At 38.0% G+C, this 10512-nt stretch overlaps 1 protein-coding gene and 1 pseudogene across 1 annotated transcript in view; both read left to right on the top strand.

Moving 5' to 3' along the window:
* LOC109843288 (uncharacterized protein At2g29880-like) overlaps positions 1 to 965 on the top strand; it is a 1401-nt gene extending 436 nt beyond the window's left edge. Inside the window, exon 2 of the mRNA XM_020412220.1 lies at positions 173 to 965. Within this exon, the coding sequence (XP_020267809.1) occupies positions 173 to 760 (588 nt within the window). The 3' untranslated portion in view covers positions 761 to 965. The remainder of the gene's footprint in view (positions 1 to 172) is intronic.
* LOC109843167 overlaps positions 8124 to 10512 on the top strand; it is a 3588-nt pseudogene continuing 1199 nt past the window's right edge.

Here is a 10512-nt window from a genome sequence, read left to right as displayed (position 1 = left end):
GACCCTATCACAATAGATTGTCACTCAGAGGGTCTATCCGCAACAATAGAATTATAGGGGTATAAGTCTCGAGGTGGGGGGGTGTCTGTCCGCAATTAACCCAAATTTGTATGCTGTAATATTTCTCTATTCTTAATGTTTGTTTTACTCTAATGTGCATTCAACATGATAGGCCAATCCGAATACACCTCATCTGAAAGGCAAAGTATTCGAGAAATTTGAAGATTACAAAATGGTTGTGGGTAACGATGGAGTATCGGGTAGGCGAGCAGTTGCATCGAGTGCCCAAGGAGTGGATGATGCAAGGTCAGAAGATAGCAAGGAAGAAGGCGATCTTCGAGATGACATGGTTAGGGGTCCTGGAGTTTCCGCCGATAAACATGAAGATTTATCATCTCCAACTAGCACCGAATCACCCCGACCTAGTCCAACTGAATCTATTCCATCAGTGACCAACGGCGATGGACGACCAATTATCCCCTCGACTACATCACACGATATTATGTTACGCGAGATAGCTAATCAGCTTCAGGACGTGAATAAGAACCTTAAAGAACTGGTGATGGAACTGAGAATGAAAAGATGTGGGAATCTACCCTGGGTTGAAGCAGTGACGAACATGCCCGGGTTCAGAAACGTTGAGAAGTGGAAAATACTTGGTGATAACAACATCAACCAAGATTTGAAGGATTATTTCGTTATGCTGGATGAGGAGCAACGTCGCAGGTTTATGAATTGGATGCTCAGTAGATTCTACTGAATTGTATCTAGTAACCCTGTTTGAACTTTTATCTTGTTCTGATGGACTTCAGCTTTTAGCTTGTTTTTTTTTTTTTTTTTTTGTTTAATGTTTGTAAATACTGTCTTTATGTGGACTTTTAATTCATGTATATAGTACTATTGTTTACAGGATGCATTATACAACCAGCGTATCTGTAGTTGAATATTAAGGAATAAATTGATTCTTATAAGAGCAGCTGCGTAAATTGATTCTTATAATGGCATGGCATAAAACCTCCCCTTAACTTTAGATGATTATCGGAAAACCTCTTTTAACTTTCAAAATATGAGAAAATCCCTCCTTTAAGTAAAGGGATAATCATGAAACGCTTCATTGGGAAACCCCTCTTTTAACTTTGATATTTTATATGAGAACTCACCCCTAATGGAGGGGGTCTCCGATAAAATCTCAAAAGTGGAAGGGGTTTTCTGATGACCCCTAAATGTAAGGGGGGTTTTCTGACATTTATGAAAGTTAAGGCGGGTTTCGTCGTGGTTGTCCAAAGTTGGAAGATGGTTATACTTCCTAGTCCGGAGCATCTATCAGCCCACCAACCCTCGGAATGAGTTGGGCCACCCACCCGCGAACTGGACCCAGCTCACCAACTCCTAGCGACCGCCACGTGTCAGTTTCCAGATCACCACCGCCACCACGGGGTAATTATTGTCCAAGTGGTGTAGAATATTCTATTCTACTATGGGTTAGTCACCTAGAACTTAAAATTAGAACTAGGATAATCTGTGGGATAAAATTTTAAGGTGTTAGTCACATAGAACTAAACCTAGAATAAAATTTTAAGGTGTTAGTCACATAGAACTAAAACTAGAATAAAATTTTACAGTGTTAGTCAAGCAGAACTTTAACAAAACTAGAATTGGGATGATTGTACAAAATTATCCCACTTTTTTTATTTTTCTATACAAAAATGAGAGTTCTAGTCTCTCAAATTATTCCAAGTTTTAGCTTGGAACTATGTGGTAAAAAACTAGAACTCGTATTTATTTTGTTATTTTTTATTTTTTTCTTTACTTATTTCCTATTATGGTTATCACCATCATTAGACCATCATCATAATAATAATTATCAATATCTTATAGTCTAACCAAAAGTTATTTAATAGTAACGAACATTCTTGTAAGCAATTATCAATTAATAATAGTAAGTTTAAAATACATAAATAGTATTTATATCTTCAAAATGCATAAATATATACTTCATGATTATAAAAATTTATCCCACATTATTTTATCAAAATATCATGCTTCACAAAATTGTTCCTAGTTATCCCACTAAAATATCCCACTAGCGAAATATTATTCCACTTTAACAATTATCCAATTTTACATGAAAATGTCCCAATTGACTAACACCCCCGGCTACAGCATTCAAACTAATATTCCACCAATCCACGAAATATATATATCCATTTATTATATGCGAATGGTCTTTTATACGAAAGATGTACTTGAAGCCGTGTCTCTTGTGTATTTATGACAGGCTATTTTTCCTTTAGCGATACATCGCTAATGTGTGAGATTTTCTTTTTTCTTTTACCCCCTTCTCTTTTCTTTTTTTTTTAAGGAAAAATTTGTAAAAAAAGTCTGTTTTTGCTAATTATTTAGCAAAATAGACCGTTTTGCTAAATAATTAGCAAAATAGACCTTTTTGAAAAAAAGAGGTCGCTTTTGAAAAACAATACTCAAAAAACATACGGGACTACTAGTCCCGTATGTTTAGAATCAACTTAGTCACGGATTAGTGACTCAGAAAAGTCCCGTATGTTTTCTGAGTTCATCTCAATGTTTTGTAAAATTTTCTGAGTTCACTAATCCGTGATTAACGTATGTTTTCTGAGTTCATCTCAATGTTTTGTAAAATTTTCTGAGTTCACTAATCCGTGATTAAAACATACGGGACTACTAGTCCCGTATGTTTTCCTTTGTAAAATTTTCTGAGTTCACTAATCCGTGATTAAAACATACGGGACTACTAGTCCCGTATGTTTTCCGAGCTGTTTTGCAAAATAGACCTTTTTTGGCATGTTGGCAAAAAAAGGTCTATTTTGCTAATTATTTAGCAAAACGATCTATTTTGCTAAATAATTAGCAAAAACAGACTATTTTGTAAATTTTTCATTTTTTTAAACGATGGGAAGAAACTTGATTATGAGACTCTAGAGCATCTCCAACAGCCTCTCTATTTCATGTCCTAAACTATATATAGGGAGTAGGAGGGGGGGGGGGGGGGNNNNTGCTCCAACAAACTTCCTATGTTGGAGACTAAATACAGGGAATAGAATTTGGTCTTCCAAATCAATGATAACAAAGTGTGTCCCTATATTTAGTCTCAACATAGAGAGCATTGTTGGAGCAACTTTTCCCTCTTCCTACTCCCTATATTTAGTCTAGGACATGATATAGGGAGCCATTTGGATAGCATTATTGAAGCACTTACTCCTTATTTGGCTCCCTATTTCTTAAGATGAGAGATTTGCTCCTCAAATATAGGAAAAACCTAAGATCACTCTTGGAGAAGCTTCATCTTGAATTTGAGTCCTCACACCATAACGTGTTAGGCAAATTCACTCTGCCTCTGTAGCCAATCAAAACTTGAAAAGAAAAGTCTATGATGGCGTTTAACAAACTTAAGATGACCCGATTAATGGAGCAATAATTAAAACCAAGATTAGTTTCGTAAGTAATCGGACGAAGAGTTAAGTCAAGGAAACTGATTTTTCTAAAAAAAAAAAAAGAGTCAAGGAAACTGATCCACTCCTCGACCAAACTTCATACTTCTTTTGACCAACCGCTGACTTGAAAAGAGCGTGGACCTAAAATTAGTTTCGGATCTATAGTTTTTATCAACTTTAGTAAATATCGAACGGCTCCAAGTTGATAAATTCAGACCATACCCATTTGATATTGGCTAGGATTAATTGAAAACCTTTTAAGGCACTGTTTGTCAAAGGGTTAAGTAGACTTAAGGGCTGTTCGTTTCGTAAAAAAAATTGAGAAATCAAAGAATAGGAAACCTATTTCCTATAATAATTGTTTTGAGGTTGTTTGTTTGGATTAAAAAAGAAGAAAACTATAGAATATGAGATGAGATGAGATGAGTTGTCAGCTTATTATTGGATGATGTGAGTGATTTTTTAAAAAAACTTGTTTTGACGTTGTTTGGTTGGTTAAAAAAATAAGGAAATGAATTGGAGGTATATTATTGGATGATGTTTTGAGATTGTTCGTGTTTGGTTCATTTTTAAAAATAAGAAAATAGATGAGATGAGATGAGATGAAGGTATATTATTGGATGATGTGACACATACTTAAGGAAATCAATTTTTTTTTGAGGAAATGGATGGAAATGAAGGTTTAATGAGATGAGATGAGTTGTCACAATATTATTGGATGATGTGTGTGATTTTTAAAAATGAGATAAGATGAGATGTGATGAGTTGGATGATGTGACACATTTCTTGTGTTTGATTTTTTTTTAACAGTAAGAAATGAGATGAAATGAGATGCTCGCGCGTTAAAGCGCGAGCCAAAAATCTTTTTCCTATTTTTAAAGGTAAGAAATGAGATGAGTTGGGGGATAAAAATATTATTTTATTGGATGTTGTGGGTGAGTTTTAGGGATAAAAATGAATAAAAATATTATTTTATTGGTTTCCTTGTACCAATTTCCTTTTCTTGGTTTTTAGGAAACCAACCAAACGGCCCCTTAACCCTTTCTTAACCCGCCAAACACAAGAAGTCTATACAATGGTTAAAGTGACTTAACCCTCCATAATTTGCCAAACATAAAAAATGTAGAATGGTTAAGCTAACCCCTCTAGAGGGATTAAAATGAGTTAACCCCTCAAAATGAGGGGTTTATTAATACTCGTGTTTTGAAGGATTAAGAGTTAACCTTTCTAATTATAAAAAAAATAGTCAAAATCATTGTTATTCTCAAACACTAAAACTGATTACAATGGGTAAAATAAAACTTATTTAACGGGTTAATAATTTAGTCATTCAGATTATCGAATGGGCTAAGTACATTGATCATTCTCTTTACCCCTTCTTCCTTAACCATTTACCAAACGGGGCCGTATAGTATAATATAGTACTAGTATATGGATTTAAATCTCGGATTCAGACGGGATTCGGATAATCTGCATCCGCTTGTGACCGTATGATTAAGGCCGTTTTCATCCCACTTAGAAAGAGAAATGTACCTAACCCACGTTTGCACTTAGGATTCACACCTACTAAGGAAAAAAAAAAAAAAGAGCATGCCACATTTTAATTAGAAACTTCAATGAAGCAAAGCAAGAATTGTGCCAACGTGAGGGCTACCAAAGGAGTTGAATTTGTTTGTAGGATCGCCATCATAGCTTACTCGGAAACGAAAAGGACATTGCTCATTCTGCTTGTACTTAAAAAAAATCCGGGGGGCGCTAGATAAGTTAACACTTTTTTAAATTTCGAAATATCATGAGGAGCCCCGTATGTTAGGGGTTATCAGAAAAACACTCTTTTAAAATTAACATTTTATTAGAAACACCCCCAGCAACGATAACCGCAATTTTTCACATGAGCGCGTATGATTACGCGGGGATGTTTTCGCTAGTAAAATTGCGGTTCGTGTTTTTCGAGATTTTTCGGATAAAATCTTAAAGTTTAAAGAGGTTTCAGATGACCCCCTGACTTAAGAGGGGTTTTCTTATACTTTCTAAAAACTATGGAGGGTTAATGGTCCGAAGTTAGAAATATTTTTTTTTTCTTAAATCCTGAGAAATGGAGAGCCTTTTCGTTTGAACAATTCCACATTCAAGTGCAAATGTATGCGCAACTTTTGTTTAGGAAAGCGTCATGGTCTGAAGTTGTTGGTAGCTCATTGTTAGTTCACTACCTTGACCTTTTGCGATATTCATTTCTATCCCGAACTCAAGTTAAGTGAGGGGGTTAAGGAGACTTAGTCCCTTCTTAACCTGCCAAAAAAAAAACTATACTAGGATTAAAGTGAGTTAACCCTTCATAATTTGTCAACCATAAAAAATATAAAAGGGTTTAAGTCAACCACTCTAGAGGGATTAAAATGAGTTAACCCCTCAAAATGAGGGGTTTATTAATACTCCCATTTAGAAGGATTAAGAGTTAACCCTTCTAACTATAAAGAAAATAGTCAAAATTATTTTTATTCCCAAACACTATAACTGATCACAAGGACTAAAATAAAACTTATTTAACAACGGTTTAATAATTTAATCATTCAGATTATCGAATGAGTTAAGTATATTAATTCTTTTTTTAACCCCTCTTCATTAACCTTTTGCCAAACTCATTCCATGTTAGCATTTGCTGATACTTTAGATACATAACTATTAGGGTTAGTTTATTTAATTTTGTTGTAGACCACGAGTGTATTTAAATAAATTTTATTATTTATTATCATGTCATGCATTTTAAATGGAGGTTCGCATTGTTAACTATGGTTAGATTTTTACTTACTTGCAATTAGCCTATGATATGAAAACACGTTTAGTTAAATCCAAATAATCATTAATTAAACCTAGCTCTCATATTATTCCTAATCAAATGCGGAAATCCTTCTCATATACTATATCTCGTGTCAAGAAAAAAGATCATGAAAAAGAAAAAAAAACACGGAGAGAATTTAAAAAAAAAAACACCAAAAAAAAAGGAAAAGAAACAGGAAACACACCGTGGCTTCAACTTGACGAGGACAAAAGGAGAAGCAAATTTTTTATGAAAAATAGGTAAAACTTCTATCTTTATTTGACTTTATTTGTTCCAACTAAATTTGCATAAGATTCCATAAAAAAAAATTGCATAAGATGTTTGTTTGAGGCAATTTTGGGAAGGATATTAAACTCGTTATGATAAAGACTCCAGAGATGACGAACAGGGATGACGAACATGGGCCTGAATGGATGAGTCTAAGCAGATGGACAATCCTTGACTGATACTGGAGGGGAGGTGTTGTAAACCAAACTTGGGGAGGATGAGATTCCATGTTTGGGAGGCCAGAATGCATGAAAGGAAGAGATGGTCATGTGATTCAAGTTCACTGCAGAAAGAGCACTTGGGATCAAATAACCAACCTTGCGATGCCAACCTATCTTTGGTCTTAAGTTTCTTAAGGCTCAGGAGCCAGAAGAAGATTTGAACTTTGCTTGGAGTTAACCCTTCTAATTATAAAGAAAATAGTCAAAATTATCGTCATTCTCAAACACTACAACTGATCACAAGTACTAAAATAAAACTTATTTAACAACGGTTTAATAATTTAGTCATTCAGATTATCGAATGAGTTAAGTACATTAATCCTTCTTTTTAACCCCTTTTCCTTAACCCTTTGCCAAACTTATTCCATGTTAGCATTTGCTGATACTTTAGATACATTAACTATTAGGGTTAGTTTATTTAATTTTGTTGTAGACCACGAGTGTATTAAAATAAATTTTATTATTTATTATCATGTCATGCACTTTAAATGGAGGTTCGCATTGTTAACTATGATTAGATTTTTACTTACTTGCAATTAGACTATGATGAAAACACGTTTAGTTAAATCCAAATAATTATTAATTAAACCTAGCTCTCATATTATTTCTAATCAAATGCGGAAATCCTTCTCATTTACTATATCTCGTGTCAAGAAAAAAGAGCGAGAAAAAGGAAAAAAAACCACGGAGAGAATTTTTTTTTTAAAAACACCAAAAAAAGGAAAAGAGAAAGAAAAAGGAAACACAGTATGGCTTTAACTTGAAGAGGACAAAAGGAGAAGCAAATTTTTTTTTTTTATGAAAAATAGGTAAAACTTCTATCTTTATTTGACTTTATTTGTTCCAACTAAATTTGCATAAGATTCCATCAAATTTTTTTTTGCATAAGATCTTTGTTTGAGGCAATTTTGGGAAGGATATTAAACTCGTTATGATAAAAACTCGGCGAGACAATTATAATTTTCTTTATTTTAACGTTAAAGTGTATTAATGAATTTATTTTATTAAATTTATAAATATAAATTTTATTTTATTTACACCCCCCACGTGCCTGTACTGGAGCCCTTTGGAGCCGGTGGGTGAGTTTTTTAAACGAGTCCTTCTATTTGTCACGCGAGACGGGATCACGCACCCATCTCGCGTGACAAAAATCATTTCCGTTTTTAAACGGGTAAACGGGCTACACGCGGTTTATCCGACCCCACCATCAGCGGGTCGTTTTCTCCCACCAACAAACCACATCTCTTCGGATCAACAGTTCAGGATCCGACCCGAATCCGATTAGCTTCCCCGACTCCCCCAAATCCTTCTATAAGTATCGAAGCCGAGCGAGGGGAAGAGATCGTGAAAGGGGGCTTCAATCTCTGAGTTCTTCAATCCCTCGCTCTCTCTCTCTCTCTCTCTCTCTCTCTCTCGCTCTGTATTCTCGACTCAGGGACGAGATCTCGTTCAAAGGTGAGCTTGATTTCGATCTTGTTCTGTCCAATTTTGCTTTAGATTTCAGTTGATGTGAAGTTTTTTACGCGGGATCTGGATCTCGTTTAGGCGACTCTAGACCGTGATTAGCTTTAGATTGGATCTAGGGTTTTTAGTAGGTTTGTTAGAGATTTGGGTGCTCTTGTTCTAGATCTGTGCATAATTTTTTTTTTTGAATTTTGAGCATTTTATCAATTTGTTTAGGTTTAAAGCAGTAGGGTCTGATCTATTGAACCTCATCATGATAATTTGCCTCTGAAACTGATGAGTTTTTAGTTCTGTCTCGTTTCGATGCATGTCTAGTGTTCGATTGAATGCTTTAAAGACATAATTTTTATGGTTTATGATGTGTTTTATGGCACAAAAATTACTGAAAGAAATTATCTTTTAAGCCTATTTACATCCTATATGCGCCTCTTTCAGTGTAGGGGGTCTTGTAATTGTTCAATTGAACTTTTTTTTTGGGGTACCCAGTGTCCGCTGTTGTGTTTCTATGCTGTCTAGTTCAGAACTTTGAGCTCTGTCCTGATCAATTTGTGTTCTCACCAGCAGCTCAGAAATGGCCTCAGAGGACACGTTCCTTTTCACCTCGGAGTCTGTGAACGAGGGCCACCCCGACAAGCTATGCGACCAGGTCTCCGACGCCGTGCTCGACGCCTGCCTCGCCCAGGACCCTGACAGCAAGGTCGCCTGCGAGACCTGCACCAAGACCAACATGGTCATGGTCTTCGGCGAGATCACCACCAAGGCCACAAGCGCCACGGTCGACTCGAGAAGATCGTCCGCTACACTGCCGCCAACATGGCTTCGTCTCTGATGACGTCGGTCTTGGATACCGCCACTGCCAAGCGTCCTGCGTCAACATCGAGCGCAGTCCCCTGACATTGCCCAGGGCGTCCACGGCCACTTCACCAGCGCCCTGAGGAGATTGGCGCCGGCGACCAGGGTCACCATGTTTGGATAACGCCACGATGAGATCCCGAGCTCATGCCCCTCAGCCATCGTCCTCGCCACGAAGGCTCGTGTCGAAGCTCACCGAGGTCCGCAAGAACGGGACTTGCGCCTGGCTGCGGCAACGGAAAGACCCAGGTTACGATTGAGTACGCAACGAGGGCGGACGCGATTGGTCCCCATCCGCGTCCACACCGTCCTGCATTCTCGACCCAGCACAGACCGAGCACTGTCACCCAATGACGAAATGTGCCGCCGACCCTCAAGGAGCACGTCATCAAGACCGGGTGCCATCCCCACCCATGTGACCTCGACGAAGAAGACCATTCTTTCCACCTGAACCCCTCTAGGCCGATTGCGATTGATCGGCGGACCCCACGGAGATGCATGGCCTCACCGGCCGGCAAGATCATCATCGGACACCTACGCGCGGTTGGGGGCGCCCACGGCAGGCGGTCGCTTTCTTCCGGCAAGACCCGACGAAGGCTCGGACCGAGCTGGGGCGATACATCCGTGAGGCAGGGCGGCCAAGAGCATCGTGGCCAGCGGGCGTCGCCCGTGTCGGTTGCATCGTGCAGCGTTTCGTATGCGATACGGAGTTCTCTTCCATAACGTGCGGTGGTGCCTGCACCTCTGTCGGTTTTCGTCGACAGCTATGGCACCGGAGGATCCCTGAATAGGTAGATATGAAGATTGGTGAAGGAGGAACTTTGATTTCAAGGCCGGGTGATGATCACCTCAACTCTCTCGACCTCAAGAGAGGAGGCAACGGCCGGTTCATTGAAGACGGCGGCTAATTAGAAACTGTGGGCACTTTGGCCGGGACGACGCTGACTTCCGCTGGGATGGCCGTTCAAGCCTCTCAAATGGAGAAGCCCGCGGCGTAAAGAGATCTCCTCTGCATAACTGACCTCCAAGTTGGCGTCGCTTACTTGCTTATTATTATGATGTTTGGTTATTAAAATCTTGGTGTTTGCTGTTGTGTATGCGAGGGTTGGGAGGTGTGGAGTATGATTTATTCGTTATTATTCATATTTTTGGAGGGAGAATCAGCCTCTGGCGTTTTTACTATGGAAGTAAAAAATATTTTTGGTTTTCTCAAACGATTTCTTATCTGTTACCAGTCAGATATGCCTCGAATCAGGAAACTTATATCTATATCCGCTAAAATTACGATATGGGATATTCAGTTAGTATATGTGCGGATGTTTACATGCCATACAAAATACCAGATAACTATATAAATTGAAGAAGATATTTGTTCCATTGTAATCAGATTCCTCTTCTT

This window comes from Asparagus officinalis, chromosome 5 (genome assembly GCF_001876935.1).
Source record: "Asparagus officinalis chromosome 5, Aspof.V1, whole genome shotgun sequence".
NCBI lineage: Eukaryota > Viridiplantae > Streptophyta > Magnoliopsida > Asparagales > Asparagaceae > Asparagus > Asparagus officinalis.
The sequence above is the reverse complement of the archived record's forward strand: the minus strand, read 5'-3'. Positions and strand labels throughout refer to the sequence as shown.